At 52.0% G+C, this 26,777-nt stretch overlaps 1 protein-coding gene and 1 long non-coding RNA gene across 2 annotated transcripts; one reads left to right on the top strand and one right to left on the bottom strand.

Moving 5' to 3' along the window:
- The first annotated feature begins 1,209 nt into the window (after positions 1-1,209).
- IL3RA (interleukin 3 receptor subunit alpha) lies at positions 1,210-26,672 on the top strand. The gene is made up of 12 exons (XM_060002601.1): positions 1,210-1,440; positions 3,686-3,784; positions 11,906-12,048; positions 14,085-14,199; positions 15,723-15,855; positions 15,943-16,121; positions 18,203-18,321; positions 20,748-20,774; positions 22,508-22,628; positions 23,261-23,357; positions 24,481-24,562; positions 24,847-26,672. The coding sequence occupies exons 2-12, from the start codon at positions 3,721-3,723 to the stop codon at positions 24,919-24,921; spliced, it is 1,155 nt and encodes a 384-aa protein (XP_059858584.1). The 5' UTR covers positions 1,210-1,440; positions 3,686-3,720; the 3' UTR covers positions 24,922-26,672.
- LOC132418625 (uncharacterized) lies at positions 22,078-23,835 on the bottom strand. The gene is made up of 3 exons (XR_009518029.1): positions 23,700-23,835; positions 22,596-22,778; positions 22,078-22,204 (listed from the first exon to the last, which is right to left on the bottom strand). It is a non-coding gene; the product is annotated as an uncharacterized lncRNA (long non-coding RNA).
- Positions 26,673-26,777: the final 105 nt, after the last annotated feature.

The following is a 26,777-nucleotide window of genomic DNA, read 5'->3' as shown; positions in this document are numbered from 1 at the left end:
TTCCTCAGCTTTGTCATCTGTGCCCACCCCTGCCCCGCACTGCATCTGCCTAGACACCCCCTGCCCCGGCATCACTGTGCTTCAGTCCCAGACGAAGAGGGACCCTGGGCAGACATGAGGTGTCCACCAAGAGTGGGCACTGCCTAGCGTGCATTTCACAGTCGCCTCAGGTCTTAGCAAGATGCTCACCAGCCCTGAACAGGGATGAGGGGATGGGCGTCTGGTCCTTCCCTTGGGGAGACGCGGCTTTTGTCTCTCAGAGGCGCTGGTCAGCCACCAAGACTCGTGCTCTGCGGGAAGTGGGCGGCCGTCACAAAGGACCCCAGGCTGCTCGGCTTAAATCCACAGGCCTGCATCCTCCCCCAGCCCCGGGGACCAGACGTCTGAGCTCAACGTGCCCCGGGGCTGCGCTCCCTCCAGAGGCTCCAGGGGAGGGTCCTTCCCGGCTCTTCCAGCTTCTGGGGGCACCAGGCGGCTCCCACCTCTGTCCTTATGTGGCTGTGTCCTCCCTGTGTCCCTGTCTCCCGGGGGCCACCTTCTCATAAGGACAGCAGTCCCATGGGACATAGGGACCAGCCTGTTCCAGGTGGAGTCTGTGTTACCTTAATCCACTACACCTGTGACAGCCCTGTTTCTAAATAAACCGCGCTCTGAGAGTCCAGGTGGATGTGCACTGGGGCTGTGGAGTAGACAGGAAACACTGGAGGAGACGAGAGGACCTGCCTCAAGGGAGAGGGTGGAGGGACGGACACGTGGGGCTGGAGCTTGGGAGCGGCGACAGGCAGATGACAGGTGTAGGGCGAAGGCAAGGGATGCCCAGGAGGGCCCGGGTGAGGGAAGGTCACCCGGGAGCAGGTTGGTAGGGGCCAGGCTGAGAGCAGCGTGAGTCCCGTGCAGCCAGCGCATCGGGGGCCCGGGGTCACCTCCCTGTCCCCTTGGGCACGAGCGGTCATTCCAATGGGACCTCGAAGGAAGGGGCCAGGGCCCCGGCCATTCACGCTGACCGGCTTTACCCACGACACGGCTCCGGGAAACTGCCCAAGCCGGGTGAATGGCAGGAAGCCACTAGGATTGTGACAAAGAGGAACCTGCAAACAGAAGTGAGAACGGGAAAAGCAGACTTTGAAAGCAAGGGTGTTCCTTCCAGGAGAGCACAGAGCTGCAGTCCTGACCCCAGACCGTAATTCTGAGTTGAGGGGTGCAGAGGGCTCCTGGACCTGGTCACACCCTCAACACATTCTCCCCGCCTCCCCGGCTCACTGGGGCTTAGTTTTTAGGGGTGGGGCTGACCCCGGAGGCTATAAAAACACTGATGAGAGAAGAAACAAGGTTCCTTCTCTTTCGGGAGGCTGCCTGCAGCACAGCTGAGAAGCCAGGAGAGCTTGGGGCCCACCCCCAGGCCAGCTAGACCAGCACCAGGAGAGGCTGCCTGCATCCCAGGTAAGACCCTGGGGCCGGGCTTGGGGGCGGGAGGCAGGCAGCGGCCTCCACTGCTGTCCCTGGAGACTCAGTACCGACCGCCAGCCCCGGGGGCGGGGGCGGGACCCCCAGGACTTGAACGTGGCTCGTGGCCGGAGCAACACACAACGGATTCAAAGCCTTTATGCCCAAGGAGGATGCCGAGTGTGTCACGGACCCCGGTTACGGGATCCGACCGCGGTGCCACCCTGTACCAGGCTGGGTGCCCGGGGGTCTTGACCACCTCTGTGTCTTGCGCCGGGTCCTATGCGTTGGCCGAACGGATGAACAGTTCGGAGTGGCTCTCCCCGGACGAGAGGCTTCCCCCTAATCACAGTGCCCCCGACTCCTGCAGGCTCACATTTGCCCCCAGACGCAGGCAGGCGAGCTGCCGGGGTGCAGAGCCCCAAGGCCCCTTCCCTCGCCCCGACCCTGCTGAGCCCGGCCCCATCCCCCGCCTCTGGGGGCTTGACTCCGCCCAGGGACGCCTCTTCCCTTTGCGATCGGGGGGCAGCGGGATACGTCGATGACCCTCATGCAATGTGGGTGTTTAAAGGACGTGAGCTTCTCCGAGCGAGGAGAGATGCCTGTGGGTGGGCTCAGTGTCGCGAGGCTGGAGCCGTGGGTACCTGTGGGGCTCAGCTCACCTGAGCAGACGCCAGGAACAGACACCCAGCCCTGCCTCGACGCCCACGGGGGCCCGTCTTCATCAATCAAAGAGGAGCCCGAGGTCGTGCTCATCCGATATTCTTCTCCCTGTGGATCCGCGCCTGGGCCTTTTGTGAGCGCGGCGTTTACTGCTCTGGATCGTGAGGCCCGGCTGGGAGGCACCTCCCCTGAAGCTTTGTGCCCGACGCCTGGCCCTCCTCACCCTCATCCCTGTACCACAGATAGACGGTTTGGCGTCTGTCCCGGGACGCCTCCCCGTGATGGGCAGTTCCGGATCTGACCCGTTGCCTTGTCCTGGAAAGGGGTCTCTCGGGCTTCCCTCCACCCAGTTTGGCAAGAAGGACCCTGGGTGTTGGCTTCCGGTGTCAAATCTGTGTGAAAGTTGGCACTTTTGGGGGACCAGGTCAGTCCTGGGGAATCTTGTGGGAGCCCCAGACCTGGATGGGGGAGCAGGTGAGACCCCAGATGGATGGAGTCCGGGTTGGGTCTCATGATGGGGGTGCTGGACAGGCCCTGAAGGAGGTAGGGTGCGTCCTGGGCCCCCCCCAATCCCAGCCAAGACGCTCCAGGTGGGATGGCGGGGAGTGGCGGTCAGGTCTTTGGGCGACCCTGACTGGCACAGAGAGCCTGCGGCCCTGCTGAGGGTGTGGCCCCCGAGGCAGCTGAGGGTCCAAGGCTCTGCTTGGGTGGCAGCCCCAGGTCGGCCTCCAGACGCCAAGGGCATTTGCATGAGTGACTCAGGTGGGGGGGGGATGGGTGGGGTCCGTCGGGAGACCCTGCCGCTGGGGCCCGGAAGATGCAGAAGGTGGACCCCCGGGGGAGGGTCCAGGAGAGCCGGCCTGCAGAGGGGGGCTTCATGGGGACCTGGGGAAAAGCTCTGGCAGGGGATTTAGTGACCGTAACTCGGTCTGTTCAGGAAACTGCGTTGTACTTCATGCTCTTAACTAAACTTCCTTCAACTGTTCTGTGAGCCCAGTGTTTCCTGGTGCTGCGTGGAGGGTGTTTTCTGGGTTCCGGGATGGGGCTGGAGCCAAGGGTGAGCTCAAACCCCAGGGCGGGAGCTTTTTAGGGAGGCTGACACACACACACACACACACACACACACACACACACATGCACGCATGCATGCACACAGACGTACATGCACACAGACACACAAAGACCTGTGTGATGTGCGCACACGCAGAGACACACAAACACGTCATGTGTGCACACACATGCGTGCATATGCATATAGAGACACAGCGCACACAGATACACATACAAGACGCAGAGACACGCACACAGATACACACGTGCACACATGCGCACACAGTGCGCAGACACACACACACAAGTAATATGTGCAGGCACATGCAGACACATGCGCGCAGGCATGCGGCATACACGGGTGCACACACGCGTGCGCACACGCACACGCACACGTGCACACACACGTGCTCACGCACGGGAGGCTCTCCTCCCGGAAGCAGCTCCCTGCGCTCGGAGCAAGACAGCCCTGGGGGCTCAGCCTCCTCCCTGCCGCCACCCCATGCGGCCACTGTCTCTTCTCTTCCAGCCGGTGCCCGCCCTCCTGTGGGAGCTGCCTTGGCCATGGCTTTCGTCTGCCTGGCGGTCTTCCTGGTGCCCGTCTCCGGCCTGCTGCCACCGGACCACGGTAGGAAAAGCCGGAGGAAAAGCCGCGTGCGGTCTGTGGGTCCCTGGGGCTGTGTTGCTTTTCAGTGAAACTGTTTACGTTGGGGTCACGGTTGAGTCACTCGGCTGCCATGAGAGATAGTGCAGACACTTTCCACGTAGCCTTCCCCTCAGTCACCCCGGCGGGTTCATCTTGCAAAACTGGTACCTCACAGACAGGATGTTCATCCTGATATGGTCAAGACTCTACGTCCAGAGCTCTGGGTGTAGCTACGGCGCTGGGACCCGGCAGTGTGCTTGGATTTACTGTCACCCTCTCTCTGGGTCGGAAGAACCCCGTGCAAACATTAGGGTGATGGGCTGAACTGGGTCCTCGCCAGATTCATGCGCTGAAGTCCTAACGAACAGAACCTGTCAACCGGAGTTATTTGGAAATAGGGTCTTTACAGACGTCCCTGAGTTAAGATGAGGTCACGTGGGTGGATCCCCGTCCAGAACAATGGGTGTCCTTATGAGGAGGGGAGATTTGGACCCAGGCATGGACACAGGGAGAAGCCAGGTGGCGATAGAGGAGAGATTGGGGTGATGCAGTCACAAGTGCAGGAACGCCTAGGACTGGGGCGGGGCAGCTCCCAGAAGCTGCAGAGGTTCTCCAGCTGGAACGGATTCTCCCTCTGAGTCTGTGGGAAGAACCAATCCTATAGCATCCTGGCCTCCGGGACCGGGAGATAAAAATCCAGGTGTCATGAGAGATGCGTCGTCTGGAGCTTGGACAGGCAGATGAGCAACGAGTAAGATGCTTTTGGGGCAACTCCATCCTGTTTTTCTCACATTTGTAACGGAGATTTATGGGGGGTAGGGTGAAAACCAGGGTCTCCGTGGCGTCCAGGAAGTTCCCACCATCTTCAAGCACGGTGGTGATGGGTAGGAAACAATTCGCGACGTGATAGTGAAGTTCGACCGTGACACACGATAAGGAGGTGAAAAGACAGTGATGTCGGTTCTTAAGCTGCCGTGCCCACCTCTGACTGTCAAGTGTCCGGCTGACCGGGTGACAGGTGTGGCTGGGAGAGAATATCCCAGGTGGGGCAGGGTGCAGAGCCAGTCTGCTGCTGGTGGAGAGTGCCCACCACCAGGCAGCAGAACCCCCAAGGGGAGCCATGCCCTCGGCCCCGGGGTATGGAGAGTCTACGTTTCCTGGGCGCCCAGTAGTGAGGGCGCCCAACTCGGGGTGCAAAGACCTGGATGCTTACAGGAGTACAAGAGATATGGTGCCCTCCAGGCGGGCATGCTGCCTTGGGGAGGGTCTGCAGAGAAGCCCCTCCCATCAGGGCTTCACTGAGTGACCGGTGGACCCGGGACAGTGACCAAGCCTCCTGTCCAGCTCGCACAACACGCACATGTGGAGCAGCGCTTCAGGCAACGGGAGCAGAGTGCACCCCCTCACCACGGACGCTGGGTGCTTGCATCAGGCGCCGCGCCCTGTGCCGCTGTGATGGCCACAGCATTGCCTAACCATGAGAAGTTCGTTCCTTCCTCAAAGAGTAGTGGAGTTCAGATGGTGTGAGTGTGTGTGTGTGCGTGTGTGTGTGTGTGTGTGTGTGTGTGTGTGTTAGGGCATAGGTATCATTCTTCCGGGGACTGCTGGCTTACTCAGCTCAGGCTGCCTTAACAAAATACCGTAGTCTGGAGGACTTGAGTGACATACATTTATTTATCCCAGTCCTGGAGACCAGACGTCTGAGGTCAAGGTGTCCCAGGGCCGCGCTCCCTCCAGAGGCTCCCGGGGAGGGCCCTTCCCGCCTCTACCAGCTTTGGGAGGCTCCAGGTGTCCCTGGGCTTGTGGCTGCCTCCCTCCTGTCTTCACAGGGGGTTCTCCCCGGGTGTGCACCTGTGCCCAAATTTCCCCTCTTAATAAGGACACCAGTCAGATTGGGTTAGGACCACAGTATGGCAGCAGGACCTCATCTTAATTAATTACATCTGCACTCACCCTATTTCCAGCTAAGGTCCCGTTCTGAGGTTAGGACTCCAGCATGATTTGGGGAGGGCTGGGGAAAGGACACAGTTCACTCCATCCCAGGTGGCTCTGTTCCATGTACAGACCCGGGACCCTTACATACGGATGGACCTGGGAAGCTCCATCATCTCCTTGGAGGAGTTTGTAGACGGATCACACGGGAGTTTTTACAGGTCTGAGCTAAAAGGACCACACATTGCTTCTGTCCATTTCCTGGACTCCAAGTCAGTCACGTGGCCGCACCTGGTGACCAGAGGGGCCGGGAGATGCAGGAGGTCTGGGAGGGGAGGGGGCTTTCTCCACACCTGAGGCTCCCACCCCCGCCCCCCGTCTTTGCCCCACTTGTACGGGGCTGAGGCAGCTGCCACCTTTGTGGTGGCTTCAGGCCCATGGGCATTCTGGGGTCACTGACCACAGGCAGGAAGTGAGTAGCTTTCTAGGAGCCAAACGCTGAAGGAAGCAGGGAGCGTGTTGTACCGTTCTAACATTTCCCCCCAAAGCGCCCTAAAACTACAACGTTGGTCAAAGTGCATTAGAGAGGCCGTGGGTACAGGACACGGTGGAATAGAAGCGTTGAAACCAGACACCTTGTCTTGTTCGAATCGTCCGGAGAAGTGGTTAGTCCTTCCCTACTGAGTCTGAATGAGCGCCAGGATTTTCACAGATTTATCAGGGGAAGGACGTTTTCGTCCCTGTCTAGTTTGCTGAGAGTTTTTCGTCTCAAAGGGGTGTTAAACATGGTCAAAAGGTTTTCCTGCTTCTATGGATACGATCACCAGTTTTCTGTTAAAGGTGCCCATTATAGTGATGGTTAAAATAGCCTTATAATATTCCTGGAGTAAATCCATTGGGTCAGGAGGTGTTACCACTTTTGTACTTTACCTGATTTTCTGGGCTAGTATTCTGTGAAGGAATTTTGTGTCCAGGAGTATAAGGCGTTTTCGGTTTCAGTTTACTTCTAATGTTTTGATTTTGGTATCAGGATAACGCTGGCCTCATAAAGTGAGTCAGAACATGTTTCCCGCCTTTCCTCTGTTTTTGGAAAGTTTCTGCACGTTGTTACTATTTCTTTTTTAAATTGCTGGTGGAATTCAGCCGCAAAGCCATCTGCACCTGATGCTTTCTTTTGGGGAAGCTTTTTCATTATATATTCTATTCCTTTAATACTTACAGGGTTATTCAGGTTTGCCACTTATGTCAGTACTGCTAATGTGTGTCTTTCAAGAAGCTGGTTCATGTCATACATTGTTGAAGGTATTGGCATAACTTTTGTTCAAATTACCCCCAATTCTTCTTTCAATGTCTTTCAGGATGTGTATCAGTGTCCCCTCTCTCATTCCTAAAATTGGTCTTTTTTTGTTTTTTTCTTGATCAGTGTAGCAAGAGAGAGGGTTTGCCATTATATTGTCTCTTGTATAGCACCAGCTTTTGGTTTCCTTGACAATCTATATAGTTTTTCCATTTTCTTTTTCACTGATTTTTTTTTTGTTCCCTTTATTTTTTTTAGGGATTTTGCTTTAGGCTTAATTTCTTTTCAGTTTAATTTGTTCTTCTTTCTCTAACGTCTTCATGTGGAAACTGATTCTTGAATTTAAACTCTATTCCTAACCTAAACACGTAATGTTATAAATTTCCCTATAAGCATTGCTGTAGCTGCGTCGCACTTTTTTTTTCTTTCATTTTCATTCAGTTCAAAATATTTTCTACATTTCCTGTGATTTCTTCTAAGACGCACATGGTAATTTATCAGTATGTCGTTTTGTTTGCAAATATCTGGTGTGTTCCAGATTTTAAAAGACTGATCTTGAATTTAATCAAGAGAGAATTGTAGTCAGAGAATATATACACAGTGAATGATTTAAACCTTTTTAAAAGGACTGACACTCCCCATGCCAGTACACGGTCTATTTTGATGAATCTTCTGTCTGTAGTTCATAAAAATGTGCATCCTGGGACTTCCCTGGTGGTCCAGTGGTTAGGACTCTGCACTTCCACTGCAGGGGACGCGGGTTCCAGCCCTGGTCAGGGAACTAAGATCCCGCAAGCCGTGCGGCTCGCCCCCCGACAAAAAAAAAACAAAAAACAAATGTTCACCCTGCCGTCATTGGTTAGAATGTCCCCACAATGTCAATTAGGTCAAATTGTTGATATTTTGTTCAAGTCCTGTATATCCCTCCCGTATTCTATCTGTTCTATTAGAGAGGGAGGTGGTGCTTATGCCTCATGTATTTTCAAAATGACTGTTGAGAGCACATATATTAGGATGAATTGGCCATTTAATCGCTTGAAATGGTCCCTTCTTACCCCCGGAAATAAAATCCTGGGATAAAATCCTAGGTTTTATACAATTGGAGCTTGCATAAAATATGCTTTCCTATTATTGCCATTTAAACTATATTTAAAGTACCTTTCTTGCAGACAGCGTACTGTGGGGTACTTTTAAAGTCTAGTCTGAAAACCTTTCCTTCTCACTGGAGCGTTTAGACCATTTGCATGCAATGAACTTATTAAGATGATTGACTTTAATTCTACCATTTTGCTACTTGTTTGCTGTTGTTTTTTTTTCAGTTTTTCTTTTTTTTCTTTTTGTCGCCCCTCCTTTCCTGACTTCTTTCCAGTTACTCTTTTAGTGCTTTTCTTGTTTTTGTGTTTTTCTCTACCGTCGGCTTTTGGGCTAGCCCTCTTTGTTCTATGGCTTGTGCGGTTCCCCTGGGATGATTCATTCAGTACATACTCTCTTCAAATAATGTTATTCTACTTCACACAGAACATAGGAATCTCACAACAGTATACGTTTACTTCCTGCCTCATCCTTTATGCCATGTCACACATGTACTTCTACGTCTCTATAAGCCCACAATACACAATACAATATTTTCTTTTAAAGAATTATCTTTTTAAAACCTTAAAAAAATGGGAAAGCTTTCCAGTTTGCCTACATTCCTACTATTTCTGGTATGCTTGTGTTGCATCTCTGCTCACCTTGGTTCCACATTCCTTCGTGAGTGTCCATCTGCTGATTTCTCCTTCAGCCACAAAAGCCTTTTTTGAAAACATTTCTTACAGACCTGCTCTTCTGGCAAAAAAACAAACAAATACAAAAATACAAAAAAAAACCTTTCACTTTCTGTCACTATAAAAAGTCTTTATATTTCACCTTCCATTTATCGCTAAGATATAGATTCTAGGTTGACCAGGATTTGTATTGTTTTCTTGCAGCATTGGGATTAGTCGTTCTGTCACCTTCTGTCTCCCATTGTTTCTAAAGAGAAATCAGCAGAAATTCTTATCTTTGTTCTCTGATAGGTGCGGTGCCTTTTTTCCGTTGGTTTTGTAAGATTTTCGTGATTCCACTTTTTAAAAAGGCATTTGAGGATGATGTGTCTTAGCGTTTGTGTTTGTTGGTACCTGTGTGTCTGTGTATCCTAGTAGGGTTTTTGAGCTTCCTGGGCCTGTAGGTTTATAATTTTCATTAAGTTAGGAAATGTTTGGCCACAATTTCTTCAAATATTTTTCTTTGGGGGCTTCAGCGTAGATCATTTCCATTGTCTTCCAGTTCATCCAAGTGAATTTTTTCATCTCAGATGCTATATGTTCTACCTCTAAAAATTCTGTTTGGTTCCTCCTTTATATCTTCCATTCCTCACTGCATAGTGTTCATGTTTTCCTTCAAGTCCTCTAACACATTTATAGTGGCTGTTTTAATGGACGTCTCTGTTAATTTCATCGTCAGCCACTCAGGGGACGATTTCTATGACCTGACATTTCTTCTGGTCACAGCCAACACATTCCTGCTTCTCTGCGTGTCTAGTCATTTTTTATTGGGTGCTGGATATTGTGAAGGATGAGTTGGTGAGGGTCTTCTTTGGTTGCCTTCTTTAAAGATGGTGAGTCTTGTTTCAGCAGGCCGTTCCTTTATTGGTGGGTCGCCTTGTTTTGAAGTTTTTCAAGGTGAGTCACCTTTAGCTTTTTCTCTCCGACAACAAAGGCCTGACTCTTCTGGGGTCTTTACTGACTTCTCAGTGTTCAGCAAGGAATCTCCACCTTGTCCCATTGGATTGTGAATGTCTCCCACCCCAAAATACACTCTCAGAATTGTTTGTCTTCGTTTTCAGAAAGTCTAAAAATAGTTGCTTTATATATTTGGCCGTTTTCTAGGGGCTTATGGTGAGAGATACATCTGAGACTACTTTACCATGACTGGAAGAGTATTTCCCACCATCTATAGTTTTTCAAAAGCTCTAGGGTTGAGAACACTATGTCCCTTTTCTTTCAGAGTACTGGAGGGTCACGAGTATATTGCAGTAAACACTCTTATGTGTACTTGCATTGATTTTGTTTCATTTTGTCTTTACAGATTTGCTTTTACTTTCTTCTGTTGGCATTAAAGTTCTTTTTTATTTGTGAGCACAACTGTAATTGGGTAGATAATAACCACTCTAAGGGAGCACAGGTAGACTTTATGGAAAACATAGTGACAGAAAACTCCCTTGTTATGTGATTTAAATATATATGGACTTATTTATATAAATATATATAATTTTATATAAGTACATTTCATATCAGATTATAAAGATTATTTTTAAATTTTAATTTTAAAATAATTAAAGTTGTGGGCTTCCCTGGTGGCGCAGTGGTTGAGGGTCCACCTGCCGATGCAGGGGATGCGGGTTCATGCCCCGGTCCGGGAGGATCCCACATGCCGCGGAGCAGCTGGGCCCGTGAGCCATGGCCGCTGAGCCTGCACGTCCGGAGCCTGTGCTCCGTAACGAGAGAGGCCACAACAGTGACAGGCCCATGTACCGCAAAAAAAAAACCAAAAACAAAACAAAACAAAATAAAATAAAATAATTAAAGTTGTAAATAAAGCTATAAAAATTAAAAACAAACTTAAATGTAATAAAAATATGCTAAAACTCATATTTTCTACTGCATCACTCATAGCTGTTTTAATGATATTTACTGTTGTTTTGGAAGAAGTGAATATAAATTCTGAGGCATAAGAATCCATTAAAAATTACATTTTCACTTTTAAGAAATTTCCCTAGGGAAGTTGTTTTTTAAGGAATAAATTATCCTTATAGGTTGGGAGACCGTAATGCCAGAAACCAGGATATTCACAGGATTTGGTCTTGCTTGTCAAACTAAGGTTGTTGATCCTGATAACTGATCACAGTACTTGCGGTTTATAAACAGTCATTTCTGCGAAATCCTCTAAATGAGGGGTCACAGATAACAGCTGAAGAAATATCTGATGGACCTTTATAACTTTGAGTTGTTGGTCCTATGTGATTGCTTCATGAAGCAAGTCACTGATAAAACACGTGGAATCCTTTGGTCTGCAAACTCTGACCTCCGTCCCCATTGACAGCATCATACGAATATATATGTGCTTTGATTGCACTTCAAAATGTATTTAGATGTACGCATTTTGGGTGGTTTTCCAAGAAGATGAGAATTCCTCTGTGTAAGAACATAAATATCATTGTGTAAAGATCAGGTCTCCTACTTTATGAAAATATATACTTCATTATATATACTTGTATATAAGTTTGTATATTTTTAATATATCACATTAAAATTTCTTTTTTTTTTAAAGATTTTCTGTTGTGGACCACTTTTAAAGTCTTTATTGAATTTGTTACAATACTTCTTCTGTTTTATGTTTGGGTTTTTTGGCCCCGAGGCATGTGGCATCTCAGCTCCCCAACCAGGGGTCGAACCCGCACCCCCTGCATTGGAAGGCGAAGTCTTAACCACGGGACCGCCAGGGAAGTCCCTACATTAAAATTTCTATTGCAACTTGCAAAGCATTCCGAATTCTCAGCCTGTAGAGCAGACACTGAGCCAACTCTCTCAGCCTGAATTGGTTTTCAGTGAAAACGACCTTCTTTGACATACATGCTTAAGAAAGGTACATTTCCCATCAACGCGGACGGCAGCAGTGATCTGCTTTTCTGACTCTCTCCCCCCATTGTTGGGAGGGTGAGCTGGTGAGCTCACTAAGGTACTACAGATTCGGGGCCTCTGCCTGCTTCAGGCAACCACTTCTCCGTGTGGAACTCAGCTTCCCAAGGGGTAACTGAGTAGGACAAAGTTTAAGCGCTGTGTGCCTCTCTCCAGACCCTTACCCTATAGACATTTCTGATCCAGACCCACCAATTAAGAACCTAAGGATGGAGCCAGAAAGAAAAAGATTGACCTGGGACCTCCATGGAAACGTTTCCGAAATTACGTGTTTCATCAATTCAAAAGCTTTCACTAAGGTAAACCGTCGTCCCTGTACATAGCATCACAGAGACACGGGTTCTACTCCTGGGCTCAGCTGTGGAATGTGGGGTCCTTTACGGGCACTGCGGCTTGGGGCTCCTGATCTGTAAGACATCCAGAATGGTACCCACCGGAGAGGGTTGGTGTGGAAATGGGCTGAGATACTGCAGGTAGAGAACCAAGCCCAGTTGAAAGTGAGACCTCGGGAAACGCTGTCCCCCTCCACCATCCCCTGCCCCCCACTCAAATCCCCTCCTGTATCAGAGGGTTCGGAGGGCGTGAGAACTGTGACACGTCTCATGGGCAGAGGCCGTGGTGAGAATGCCAACCGCTGAGCATGTTTCATGAGAAGGACGCACCTGTCCGCGTCCTTGGGAAGAACCCTGGTTCCCTCAAATGACTCTCAACTGAATACAACCCAATCACACCCTATGTTAGTCCGCTTGGGCTGCTGCTGTAGCAAAGCACCGCACACGGGGCGGCGTAAACAACAGACATGTGTCTCCCCAAGTCCTGGAGGCTGGAATCTGAGATCCAGGCGTGGGCAGGGCTGGTCCCTCCCGAGGCCTCTCTCCTGGGCGTGTAGACGGCCGTCTCCTCCCTGTGTCCTCACGTGGTCGTCCCTCTGTGTGCGTCTGTGTCCTGATCTCCTCTTCTCATAAGGACAGCAGTCCTATGGGATCAGGACCCACCCTAATGATCTCATTTTACTTTCATCCCCTCTTTAAAGGACCCCCAACGCCAAATACATTTCCATTAAGGGCTTGGATTTCAATATATGAGGGGTTTTTTTTTGCGGGGGGTGGGTAGGGCACAATCCAGTTCATGACAAACCCCTATGGGATTTTAATGGAGCTTGGCCAGTTGACCCTAAACTCTATCTGCAAGAACAAATGTTGCAGAAGAACCGAGAAATTTTTTTAAATTAATTAATTTAGTTACTTTTGGCTGCGTTGGGTCTTCGTTGCTGTGCGCGGGCTTTCTCTAGTTGCGGCGAGCGGGGGCTACTCTTCATTGCAGTGCATGGGCTTCTCATTGCGGTGGCTTCTCTTCTTGCAGAGCACGGCCCTAGGCACACGGGCTTCAGTAGTTGTGGCACGTGGGCTCAGTAGTTGTGGCGCACGGGCTTAGTTGCTCGCGGCATGTGGGATCTTCCTGGACCAGGGCTCGAACCCGTGTCCCCTGCATCAGCAGGCGGATTCTTAACCTCTGCGCCACCAGGGAAGCCCTCTTTTCCTGTTTTCTGTTTTTTGTTTTCAAATCAAAGCAATACCTGCACAGAGTTTAAAGAGGAAAATAGTCGTACGGGGTTCGTTATAACAAAATAGCAACTTTTCAGTGAGACATCACTTCTTACCTTTTTACACCTGATGCTGTTGTTCTAGACCTCTGCATCTCTCTATAACACAAATTCTTGATTCATTCCGTTTAGCCAAAATGTGTTGATTTTTCTCCTAAGGGACGGGAGGCTTCACTCTCTATTTCCTATGCACAACTCACCTCCCCAGCAGTTGCCATCCCCAGCTCACACTCTCTCCTCTCTCGACAAATATTCAGTTTATTATAACCATATGAACACTATTCACACCTGAGCCACGTGGTTAATGGGGATTTTTCTTTCCTGTCTTACACAAATGTTTGTTTCTCCTAAATTTAATCATTTCCATTTCCTTGAGGTTTTATCTGTTTGCCCAGTTTGTCCATCACTACTTTACCATCACGTTCTTGGCCAAATGGCTAAATATCTTCTCAAAATATCAAGGCATTCTGCCAACTCTGTCTCAGAACCTTCTAGGATATTTTTTCCTTTTGGTGAGTGATCTCCTCATTTTCATCTCCCTCTCTCTCTCTCTCTCTCTCTCTGCATACCAAGACTCCGGCTTTGGATGTTGAGGAAAACTAAAGAAAACCTATAGTTTTCTTTCTTTCTTTTTTAAATCTAAAGTCTCAGTGTTTTATTAGTTCTCCCCTAATTATGATTGGTGATAATAATTAGGAACAGAGCAATAATAGATTGCTCTGTCTCTCTCAGGCACGGAAAAAGACGTATTGCAGTATTCCTGACTTGTCATGCCAAGCTACAAACTACAGCATCAAGGTGACCAAAGGTCAGCCATTCTCCACGTGGATTCGGTATCCTAGTCAAGGTGAGGGGAAGATGCTCTTTCAGGGTGTTCTTTGCTTTCAATCATCCGTCAGTGCTCTGAATACCAAAATAATGGCTTTTACCTTGGATGGGTCTCCAGGGACATAGCTTCGTGGGAAAAAGACCATCTCGGAGGGTCTCACGCAATTTCACACACGGCACCTGCCTGAATGAACGGAGCTGTAGAAACAGAGCGGTTTTGTTGTTGTTGGTTTTTGTGTTTTTGCTTTTTTGTTTTGTTTTGTTTTTTTAGTTTGAGAACAGAGTTTTATCATTTTCCTCATGCCAAGCAAACAGATTGTCTGATCCCATATACGGTTTGGACAGAGAGAACATCAGTAGCAAGTCTGAACACCTCCTGCGCTCTTTGTCAGGAAGTTGGAATATCACAAAACTGTGCTCTTCTGAGAATGGGAAAACGAGGAAGATAAACTCTGGCTCCAAATTGTTGGAAATACAGTTTATGTTGTTGGATTTTTCTTTTCCCCTTTCATTAAAAAAAAAAAAAAATGGGTCTTCCCTGGTGGCGCAGTGGTTGAGAGCCCGCCTGCCGATGCAGGGGACACGGGTTCGTGCCCCGGTCCGGGAAGATCCCACATGCCGCGGAGCGGCTGGGCCCGTGAGCCATGGCCGCTGAGCCTGCGCGTCCGGAGCCTGTGCTCCGCAACGGGAGAGGCCACGGCAGTGAGGGGCCCGCGTACCGCAAAAAAAACAAAAATGTCTTCCGTGACTCTAGCTGATCCAGGTTTCATCCAAAATACGTCACTTCTTAAAAATAGGGTTCTGATGGCAACGGACTTTAGCTGAGGAGTAGCTAGTAAGAGAAAGAAAGAAAGTTCCAGAAGACTGTTGGGCGTTTCTTAGGCTTAGGGTTAGGTGGGCAGGGTTGGGGGCAGGAGGGGTCCGGTAAGGGTATATGGGGTCACGGGGGGCGGGCCATGGGCGGGGAGCCTTGCAGGGAGGGGAGGTGTTACCACTGCAGAAAGGGTAAGCGCTACATGGATGTGTCTATTATTTCTTTTCTTTTTTCTTTTTTTTTTTTTGCGGTACGCGGGCCTCTCACTGCTGCGGCCTCTCCCGTTGCGGAGCACAGGCTCCGGACGCGCAGGCTCAGCGGCCATGGCTCACGGGCCCAGCCGCTCCACGGCATGCGGGATCTTCCCGGACTGGGGCACGAACACGTGTCCCCTGCATCGGCAGGCGGACTCTCAACCACTGCGCCACCAGGGAAGCCCCTCTATTATTTCTTAGAACCGCGTGAGAATTCACAAGGATCACTAAAAAGAGACTCACTTAAAAATTTTTTTTTTAATTTTATTGACGTATAGTTGATTTACAACGTTGTGTTAATTTCTGCTGCCCAGCAAAGTGACTCAGTTATACATAAATAGTCTTTTTCATATTCTTTTCCATGATGGTTTATCCCAGGATATTGAATATAGTTCCCTGGGCTCTACAGTAGGACCTTGGTGTTTATCCGGGACTCAGTTTTGGTTTTTTTTCCCCTCTTCTTTGCAAGCCCAGAAGGGAATCCCAGGGCGGCTGCAGAAAACCTGACCTGCTGGGTTCACGACGTGGATTTCCTGACGTGCAGCTGGGCGGTGGGCCGGGAGGCCCCGAGGGACGTGCAGTACCATCTCTACCTGGAGAACCTGGAGTAGGTGTGACCTTGGGCTCGCCGGGGCTCCCCCGGGCTGGAGCGGGGGCTTCAGGGCCGCTCATGACGCAGCCGCACCCCTCACAGCTCCTATGAGAAGTGGCCGTGCTCCCAGTACAGAGCAGATGAGCAAGGGACAAACGTCCAGTGCCGTTTTCACAACATCTCTGTGTTATCCAAGGATCTGACGCGTTTCCTGGTGAATGGTACCGGCAGCGGTTCCAAAATCCCCTGCTCTGAAACGACTGATAGACTAGCCAAAATCGGTGAGTAAGAAAATGTGACCCTGCTTCGTGTGCCGTACTTCCGTGGAGATGCTGCTTGCCGTCCTGAAACCGAATACCCGAGGCTGGGCGCTTAGATGACACACTCCTCTCCCAGAGTCCTGGGGGCTGGGAGTCGGAGGTCGGGGCGTGGGCACGTCAGTTCCTGGCGAGACCCTCTTCCTGGCTTGCGGGCGGCTCCGTGTTTGCTGTGTCCTCACACAGTGGAGAGCGAACTCTGGTGCCTCTTCCCCCACTTCTTTTTTATTCTTATTTCTTATTGGGGTAGAGTTGTTTTACAGTGTTGTGTTAGTTTCTGCTGTAACGCGAAGTAGAGTTCCCTGTGCTGTACGGCAGGTTCTCATTAGGTATCTGTGTTACACATCTTAGTGTACGTATGTCCGTCCCAATCTCCCAATTCATCCCACACCCCCTTGCTCTGATTATAAGGGTACTGATCCCATCATGGGGGCCTCACCTTCAGGACCTCATCTAACCCCGATTGTGTCCCAAAGGCCCTGCCTCTAAAGCCGTCCCACTGGGTGTCAGGGCTTCTGTACGTGAATCTGGGGAGACACAGACACCTAGCTCACAGCAGCTGCTCTGTGTTCCCGGGACCTAAGGAAGCATTTCCAGAACACACCTAGCAGATGGCGCTGTGCCCCCCATCCACCGAGGACAGCTGCACCATGAGGCTGGGGGTCTCACACGGGTCGCCCCTCTCCAGGCCCTGTGTTCAAAAATAGCTCAAAAATAGTTATTCTTTTTGTTTGAATCTATCGACGGCAGGTTTTCAGGACACAAAACCCATCTTAGCAAAGCTCTGTCAATACTTTTTACTTTAAATTAGACCCCACTGCCCCCCAAACTAGGACAGCTTCAAGCCCCATGAAACCTGGCCCCTCACCACCCTGGCTGGTCCACGTGTAGCAGGGAAGCATATGAGCGGAGAGGTGGGTGCAAAAGGGGAGAAGATGGGGGCCTCCGGTTCAGAAGCCGGGATGGGCCTCCTGCCTTTGTCTGTGGTGTCCCCCCGGCCCGGAGCCAACCTCACTCTGATGCCACGTCCCTCACACACCACGCACCCCTGGGCGAGTGCAGCCCTACACGTGTAGCCCCGCCCGCAACTCCGCACTGTGCTCCGGCCCCAGCCCTGCTGTCCACGTGGGGTGTCCACGGCCTGGTTCCCAGCAGGGGTGGCGGGGTGGTGCCAGCCCGTGTGGCAGTGGGAGTGGAGGTGGCCGGAGGTTTGAGTGCACATCAGTGGGGGGACCCGGGACTGGGGACCACCCCATGGTGAGCCTGGGCAGACACCAGTGGGGTCCTGGCGGGGGGTCAGACCTGTAGACCTAGACGCCGTCCCTCAGGAAACTGATGGAGCCGGAATCAGGGATGCACAACACCCCAGGGAGGGCAAAGGGCGGAGCCCTGGGACAGCCCACAGAGGGGCCCCGAGGGTCCTGGAGGAGCTGGGTCCCACTATGGGGGTGGCAGGTGAGAAGGAAGCAGGGGGTGGGACCCGGTCAGAGTCCAAGGCGGGGGCAGAAGATTCCGGGTGAACTTTTGGGAGTGGGATTGGCGGCCAAAGTCTTGGGGGCAGGACTGGCCCCGGGCAGCTCGGGGAGGGGCCAGCTGCCCTGGAGGTGGGGTCTGAGCAGAGCCGATTGGTCCAGTGGGCAGGAGGGCGGGACCTTGCAGCTGGACCGCGCTTTGCTCCCCCTGCTGGAGAAGCGTAGCCCCAGGGACTGGAATCGCCAAGAGGGAAAAGAACAGCGCTGCTCTGAGGGGTGTCCCTGCACAGACGAGAAGAAAGCTTTGCAAGGGCCTCCGAGTGGGTGAGGGGTCCCCCCGGGCCAGTGTCTGAGCTGGTCCGCAGGCTCCGTGACCCTAATCATCCCAACAGTTTTCTCTCACTTGTCTCTGTCTCTTGATACTTTTTAACCTTGGAATGACATTTTCCTCTCTTCCCCCCCCAACCCCTCCAGCTTGTAGGAGGCCTCTTTTAAAAGTATCTCTGGGCGGGGGGGGGAGAGAAATTCTTTTTTGATGTGCTTTACTCATAAAAGTGTTTTCTTTCTCCCTAGAGGTATTAGCTGCTCCCAACATCACTAGCAGGTGGTGTAACCAGAGCTACTCGTTCATGCAGTGGCAAGTGAGGAGTCACCTTAATGATGACTTCAAGTACCAACTGCAGATACAGAAGGTAAGCGGTCTCCTGGGTGGGCATCTCTTATACTCTTACATCCCCCTGGACTCCGGGGCTTTGGGGGTAGGTGAAACATTCAAAACAAAAAAAAAACAGAGGAACTGTAAAATAAATGAGCTCTAGCAAAACTCCAAGTGTTTGGCCGTTTGAGTGACACCGCTGACGTTGGAAAGGAATCAGAACACGGAAGGGAATGCTTGCATGCTTTCGTCAGGTTTGGGGTAGAGGAGGGATGTTTACCTGTCAACACGCAGAAGATAACCCTACAGAAAAGGAGCAAAAGGTTGAAACAGCCACTTGGTGAAACTCTGTCTGACCGTATGTCACAGAGCCTGCAATTCCCCTGCGAGAAATGAGACCAGTAGCCCCCCCCAAAGATGGGACCTAAGTGTTTGTAGCACCTACGTGTATAATGGTCCCTAAACAGGACACAACCCTAGGGAAGGGATGAACAAAATATAGCCACGCAGCGGAATCCTAGCCACCAAGAACTGGAGGGTCCCTTGTGTATGTTTGAAAGTGTCATAAAAGAAACGATTTACACAGGAAAACTCAGGATGCTCTGTAGGGACAGATCTGAGGGCTGGGGCAGGGGCGCAGGGAGGAGGGCATATGGAGGAGAAGCTGGAGGGAATTTGGGGGTGATGGACACGTTTCCTGTATTGTGCCGGTTTCACGCACACGTTTGCCAAAGTCAGCAGATTATATGCTCTGCTGGTGTGCTTTGCTGTATGCAAATCATACCTGAATAAAGCTACTGTTAAAAAAATATGCTGGAGATCACCGGTATTCTATACTCAGTGACTGACATAGTTATTGACTATGTTTATTTTTCTGTAGTGTTACATTTATTTATACTTTACACTCAACTTTTTCATAAGCCCAAGACTGCTCAAAAAAATGGAGTCAATAGATTTAAAAAAAAAAGGACCAGCTATTTTTGCGCTAGGTGGTATTTTGTACTTAATTGTCTACTTGTAATTATTTATTGTTTATGTATTTATAGTCAATAACTGCTTGTACTCATTTTTTATTTTATTGAAGTAGAGTTGATTTACTCTGTTGTGTTAATTTCTGCTATACAGCGAAGTGATTCAGTTATACCCATATATACATTCTTTTTCATATTCTTTTCCATGATGGTTTGTCACGGGATATTGAATATAGTTCCCTGTGCTACACAGTAGGACCTTGCTGTTTACTCAATTTTTCTATAAACACAAAACTATTCAAAAAAATCTATTAATTAAAAAAAGACCGAGCACTTTGAGTCAATCAGTATTTTATACTCAATTATTTACTTATATTTATTACATTTATTTATTATCTATGTTCAATCACTGCTTATACTCAATTTTTCCACAACCTTAAAACTACTCAAAACATCTATTAATTTAAAAGACCAAATATCTTTGCACTAATCAGCATCTTATACTCAATTATTTACTTATATTTATCTTTTATGTGTATTTACCTGTTTGTGTGTATTTATTATTTATATTCGTGTTCTGATTATTTCATACTCAACTGTTCTATAAACCTAGAACTGCTCAAAAAATTAGTCCATAAATTAAAAGAAAATAAGTAGTTTTGAGCTCATTGGTATTTTTATACTCAGTTATTTACTTATATTTATTCATTATGTCAATGTATTTATATACCTATGATTTATACTCCATTACTGCTTATCTTCAAGTTTTCTGTAAACCCAAAACCACTCAAAAAAAGTCAAGTCTATTGATGAAAACGACCAAATATTTTTGAGGTAGCTGGTATTTTATACTCTACAATTTACTTACATTCACTATTGCTGTCTACTGACTTATGTACTATATTTATTATTTAGACTCAACTAGCGTATGGTCAATTTTTCTGTTAACCAAAACGACTCAAAAAAATCAAGTCTATCCATTTTATTTTTTTCATAAAAGACTAGGTACTTAAAAAACTTTTTGTTTTTAATTGGAACATAGTTGATTTACAATGTTGTGTTAGTTTCAGGTCACAGCAAAGTGATTCAGTTACATACACATATTAACTGTATATATTCAGTTATATATATATATATATATATATATTTCAGATTCTTTTCCATCGTAAGTTATTACAAGATAGTGAGTAGAGTGCCCTGTGCTCTACAGTAGGTCCTTGTTATTTATCTATTATATATATAGAGTAGTGTGTGTCTGTTAATCCCAAACTCCTAATTTATCCCTCCCCCAGGTACTTTTTAGTTCATCGATATGTTATACTCAGTTACCTCTATTTATTATTTTTGTGTACAGAAGTACTCTATTTATTATTTCTACTCAATGACTGATTATTTTATCCTCGACTTTTCTGTAAACCTGAAGAGGCTCTGACAAATGATGGCCCTTCCTGGGGATGGGGTCAGGCACCCACGCTCTGCTTTTCTCTTACAGGGTACGGAGCTCGCCTACAAACAGGAGGTGGGTGTCCCCCGCCCCCGCCCCAGTCTGGCATCCCAAGCGCAGGCTCCTTACGTCTATTACTGTCCAGTGACTCTGAGATGAAGCTCCCCTGTCCATAGACCGGATGCCATCACCTGCCTGGTGCTGCCCTAAAGGTCCACCCCCCGGCCCCCAAATCCCTCAGGATTCGGTGGGAGTGTCACCACGCCCTAATTCACTACCTAACTGCCTCCAACCTGCGGAGGCAGCTGCTTCCGTACCGCAACTACCGGCCACAGACCCCATGGCCCCCGTCTCTCCTTTGTCTCTCTCTGTCTCTGTCTCTGCCTCTTCCTCCCGTCTCTGCCTCTGTCTTCTCGGGGCTTCTCCTGTGTGTCTGTGTCTCTCCTCTTCTGTGTCTTAGAAGGACCCTGTCATTGGATGTAGGGCCACCTTCCTCCAGGAGGACCTCATCTCAGACCCTTCACCTCATCACATCTGCAAAGACCCTTTGTCCGTGTAAGATCGCATTCACGGGGACCAGCTGTTAGAATATGGACTTATCTATTGTTTTAGGGGATATGATTCAAATCCATACTAGATATATGTGTGTGTGTATACAGAGGACCACACAGTGTGGGCAACAGACCTTCATTCTCCCCCATCCTGGGGACCAGACGTCTGAGTGAGATAAAAGTGTCCCAGGGCCGCGCTCCCTCCAGAGGCTCCAGGGGAGGGTCCTTCCCGCCTCTTCCAGCTTCTGGGGGCTCCAGGCGTCCCTGGGCTTGTGGCCGCGTCCCTCCCGTCTCTGCCTCTGTCTTCCCGGGGCTTCTCCTGTGTGTCTGTGTCTCTCCTCTTCTGTGTCTTAGAAGGACCCTGTCATTGAATGTAGGGCCACCCTCCTCCAGGAGGACCTCATCTCAGACCCTTCACTGCATCACCTCTGCAGAGACCCTGTTTCCAAATAAGGTCCCAGGTTCTGGGGGTACGACTCTTCTTGGGGGGACCCCACTGAATGTTCTACAGGCTCCATTCTGCCTGACACCCGAGATGCCACCACTCTTCTTGACCTCACCGGCGGTGGCCACCACGAATACTGACCTTCTAGTGATTAGAAAGAATATTTTTATTTAGATGCCAAGAACCTGGGCTGAGACGCAAAGGGAGCTTGCGGTTCCCGGCCCCTCTGAGCACCAGGCATCTTCCTGTCTCCCAAGGGGGGCTGGCCGGGCTCTCTCTTGGGTGGCCGTCTTAGTTCCCTGGGGCAGCCGTAGACTGGGTGACTGAGAACCACAGACATTCACCCTCCCCCAGTCCTGGGGACCAGACGTCTGAGGTCAAGGTGTTCCAGGGCCGCGCTCCCTCCAAAGGCTCCAGCGGAGGGTCCTTCCTGCCTCTTCCAGCTTCTGGGGGCTCCAGGCATCCCCGGGCTTGTGGCCGTATCCCTTCCATATCCACAAGGTGTCTCCCTGTGTGTATGCACGTGTCTGTCTCCGAGTTTCCCCTCTTTATAAAGACACCAGTCGTAGTGGCTAGGGGTCCACTGTACCCTATCCAACCTCCTCTTAACTCATCACATCTGCATCAACCCTATTTCCAAATAAAGTCGTCTTCTGAGACGCTGAGTGTTAGGACCCCAACACGTGAATGTGGGGAGGACCCACTCAACCCCTTGAAGGCCCCATTCTTCTGCCACGGACTGGGAATGGACTTTCCCCTCTACTTTCTTTTCTTTTTTTTTTTTTTTCCCTCTACTTTCTTTTAAACTGCAGATCTATAAAGCCTTCTTGGAGCTGAACAATCCTGGGACCTACACGGTGCAAGTAAGGGCCAGGGATGCCACCTTCTCCCATTACAAACCTTGGGGTCCGTGGAGTGTCCCCCAACACTTCGGTGAGTGGGAGGGTCCCTCCTGTCTCTTCCAGCTTCTGGGGGCTCCCGACGTCCCTGGGCTTGTGACCGCCTCCCTCCCGTCTGTGATGGTGTGTCCAAGCTGTCCCATGGCGCTGCGCCAGGCGCGCGGAGACGGCTATCGCCAACACTCTGAGTTACAAGACAAACCTTTTAATGCAGTTTAAAAAAAGAATCGAAATTGAGGCGAAAAATCCATGATGTTTAATCCATATATTAGATTCAAGAACTAGGGCAGCGCGCACCCAGGACGCAGCGTGGCAGGGAGGGAGGGAGGTGGGGAACAGACCAACCTCGGCCCCGCCCCTCCCGATGGGCGTGGCTGACCCCCCGTCCCCCCCGCCCGCGACCCGAATTGATCCGACGGGTCGGCGCTACCAGCCCCCAACTCCAAGTGTCGGTCGGTGGTCGGGGGGCATCGGGATTCTGGCGACTTGGGAGGGATTCCCGAGGGGCCCGGCCCGGTGCGCAGGTGGCCGCTGTCCCCAGGTGGACGGTGCTCCTGGACGCGCCTCCCGCCCCCCGTGCCGGCCACCTCCTTCCCGAGCCCCCGTGGAGGTGCTGACCCCGGACCTCCTGGGACCTGCCCGACGCGTCCCGCCCCTCTTCCGTAGTGTGTGAGGAGGGCGCGCGCCTCCCCGTCTGGCTGACGTCTTTGCTGATCGCCCTGGGGACGCTGCTGGCTATGGGGCTCGTGCTCCGGTTTTGCAGGTGAGCCCGCGGGCCCCTGGTTTGCGCGGTCGTTTTCTGGAGTGCGATCCGCAGGCCAGGCAGTCCGCGCTGCCCACTCTCCGCCGCCCCCGCCCCGCCCCGTGCACCCGTGCGTCTGGGCTGCGGGACGCTCCCCCGCCAGTCGCAAGCCACCGCCTCTCGTCGCCCCAGCGGTCTTTTGCCAACCAGAACCTGGTTTCTGCCACCTGGTCCCTGCCGCCCGCGGAACCCAAGGAGCCGGGTCCCCCGTGCAGCACCCTGCGGGCCCCTCCCTCCCCAGCACCTGTGTGGGGGGTCTGCTGGTCCCCACATGCCCGCGCTGTTCGCTCCCTCACACCTCACCCCGACGCCGACTAGAAATAATCTTTCTAGTGATTAGAAAGAATATTTTTCTTTGGATGCCAAGAGCCTGAGCTGAGACGCAAAGGGAGCTTGAGGTTCCAGGCCCCTCTGAGCACCAGGCATCTTCCTGTCTCCCAAGGGGGTCTGGCCGGGCTCTCTCTTGGGCGGCCGTCTTGGTTCCCTGGGGCAGCCGTAAAAACGACCCTAGAAAAGGTAGCTCCTCCGGACGGGGCTCCGGGACCCCTCCCCAGCCTGGCAGGCAGCAGGCGCGCGGCAGCGTCAGCCAGGCCGGTTGCGGTCCCTTCCACAGGCCTGCGTGCTGAGCCGAAAGGGTGCGCCCGGCACAGGCCCCGCCCCGCCCCGCCCCGCCCCGCCCCGAGCGCCGGCTCCTGCCTCATCTGGCTGCTGGCTTCACGCCCACCCCTCCCAGCCGCTTCAGGCTGAGCCGCCCCGCCCAGGGGCTTGGTTTGGGAGCGGATGGGACGCCGACCCAGGGAGGGGACCACCGGCTCGGCGCGGAGGCTGTGGGGTGGGAAGGTTGCCATGGTGATAGGATGGGGTCTCGTGAGAGGTGCCAAGGTGGGTGCGGTGCAGCTGACTGAGCAGATGCAGCTCTGCTAGGGCTCCGCTTTCTCATTTCCGCACGTCTCCTGCAGGGACCCCTCCCAAAGGAGGCTGCACTCCTACTACATCGGGGCCTCGCTGGGGCTCTAGTGGACGCCGCATCTCCCCTCCGCTGGTGGGTGCGGGTTTCAGAACAGGTGTCTCTCTCTCCTCCGAGGTTCTCGGTGATGCAGAAGCTGTTCCCTCCCATCCCTCACATGAAAGACCATATCAATGGCAAACTTCAGAACGGAAGGACGGTACGTGGTCTCCCGCCGGGGACACATCTGGTGCCAGGTGCCTGCAGCCCCACCCAGGGAGCAGGGCACTGCTGGCCCTGGAGGGTGGCCTAGCAATGTGATGGGCAGGGGAGGAGCCGGCTCCGGTCCTGTGACACAGGCGGCCACTCCGAGATGCGGGTCCGGGAGCCCCTGGGGAGCCTCCCGCCGACGTGTGTTCTGCGCTGGCCCTGCCCCTGGGGCTTTCCAGGGTGCACTTGCCCCCACTGTGGCTCTGCACTCACCTCGCCTCCCTCACCCCGCAGATGACCTGGGACCCCGACCAAGACAGCCAGGAGGAGTGTCCAGTGGCCGAGGTGCAGGTTCTGGGGGAAACATGAAGCTGGTGCAGAGGCCCGGTTTTCCGCCAGGCAGAGGGCGCACAGCCTGCTCATGGCAGGTCGTGGATGTTTCAAGCGGGGTCAGGGATGGAAAAGCCCGGTGCAGTTGACACGGGGTCACCTCGAGGAAGAAAGAACAAAACATGTGTTGGGCTCATGTCTCATGTCACGGCTTTTTTCCTCATCCGTGACCCCTGGAAGTGGGGGTCACCCCCCAGCGCCGCTGAGCCCCACGTTCCAGCCTCCTGGACTTGGCCGGTGCTCGCACGCCCACATGCCCACTGGGTTTGCTCCCTCCCAAGTCCGTTAAGGGGCCCTGCCTGCCTGGTTTCTCTGTCTTGAACTGTTTTCTTGCTGCATTTCCCCTTTGTAAGCCCCTTAAATCACTTGTGTGACAACGCGGGGCTGGGGGGGGGTGGTGTCTACATCCCTCCCCTGGCTACGTGTGCGACCCCAGGGAAGGCACACGGGAGACAGGCTGTCAAGGCGGCAGGAAAGGGGGTGTCAGGGCAGTGTGGCCTGTGGGCCTCGGGGGCCCGCAGGCGCAGAGGTGTGGCCCTGCGTCCAGACATGGTCGTGGTGGGCAGTGAAGACACCCACCTGTACGCCCACGTGCACTGCCTGGCCCACGGGAACCCGAGTCTCCAAGAGGCAAGGCTTCCCTGGAGGACCTCTAATTTCGTTCCCTTGTTTACATGCTTAACATGTCAAGTTCTGTAGCAAAGAATTCAACCCCAACGGCAGATGCAGACTTGCTAGCTTTGCGGAAGGCACCCCTGCTGCGTCTGCAGGATGGCGCACAGTCTATGGGCCTAAATGCACACGGGTGGAACCGTGTCCCAGGTGTGACCCCGGCAGTCAGCACAGGTCTGGGTAGACAGACAGACGATGTCCCAGTTCTAAGTGACTCCACCCCAAGGGCTGGGGCACAGGTGCGTCAGAAGCCCAGGCTGCTCGTCAGGACTCCTCTGTGGAGCCGGGGCTGGCGGGACCCACGTGGGCGTGTGGCGGCCGGTGCCGGTCCTGTCCCCCACCCAGCTCCAGCAAGGTAACCTTGGGGAAAGCCAGCTCCAGCTCGTCTTCTCTGACCGACCTCACCCTGGGCTGGAGATGGAAGCTCTGCTCTCCGATGAACTCAGCCGGCCTCGGGGCGGTCCTGCTGTGGCCTGCAGCTGGCTTCCCCTCTCCAGCCCCTGCAGCGGACCCGTCTGACCTCTTCAAGGTCACTTGGTGCTGTAAGCTCCACGTGGACCCAGGGGACAGTTCTGTTCTTGGGCGGCTCTGCGTGCGACCGTGAGGCCTCAGACTGGTGATGACCCTACAGGCACAGTGCCAGACCCTGAGAACACCCAGAGCAAGCCCCAGAATACACCCCATTCCCCCATGATGACGTACCAGGACCCTGGGGCCAGCCTGGGAGAGACGCTCAAAGCAAGTTCTCTCCGTGCTGGAGACATCAGGCTTCCTGCAGATACGGCTCCAAGGGGGGGAGGATGCTTGCCTGCCTGGGGCTGGGGGTCAGGGACACCTGAGAGGGTGCACGTGCTCACCTTGCAAGGGATTCCACTGTGAGCCCAGGGCAGGGGTGGCCCACGGGACACACAGCTGCTACCACCCTGGGGGGCTTCTCTGTGGTTAAACCCCAGTGACAGGTAGGCCTGGAAGGGCGGGCACTGGGGGAAGGGAACTTCAGGTTAGGAAGCCCCAGGGTCCCCGCCATCTGCGTGCTCCCCTCAGCACCCGAGGGCGGCCCCTGGGACAGGCCGGGCCACAGATGGGCAGCCAGGGCCCCCCCTTCCCCAGCTCGAGACCCTGCTGTTTCCTGCTCCCACCCCACGAGGCCGCTCGACTCAGAA

The sequence above is a fragment of the Delphinus delphis genome, chromosome X (genome assembly GCF_949987515.2).
Source record: "Delphinus delphis chromosome X, mDelDel1.2, whole genome shotgun sequence".
In the NCBI taxonomy this organism is placed as follows: domain Eukaryota; kingdom Metazoa; phylum Chordata; class Mammalia; order Artiodactyla; family Delphinidae; genus Delphinus; species Delphinus delphis.
Note: the sequence above shows the minus strand (reverse complement) of the source record. Positions and strands in the feature narration are given on the sequence as shown.

Excerpts from the sequence above, each read along its gene's own strand:
- IL3RA (XM_060002601.1), top strand. The coding sequence starts at position 3,721 with ATGGCTTTCGTCTGCCTGGCGGTCTTCCTGGTGCCCGTCTCCGGCCTG. Across the intron at positions 3,785-11,905 it reads CCTGCTGCCACCGGACCACG|ACCCTTACCCTATAGACATT; the intron begins GTAGGAAAAGCC and ends GCCTCTCTCCAG. Across the intron at positions 12,049-14,084 it reads ATTCAAAAGCTTTCACTAAG|GCACGGAAAAAGACGTATTG; the intron begins GTAAACCGTCGT and ends TGTCTCTCTCAG.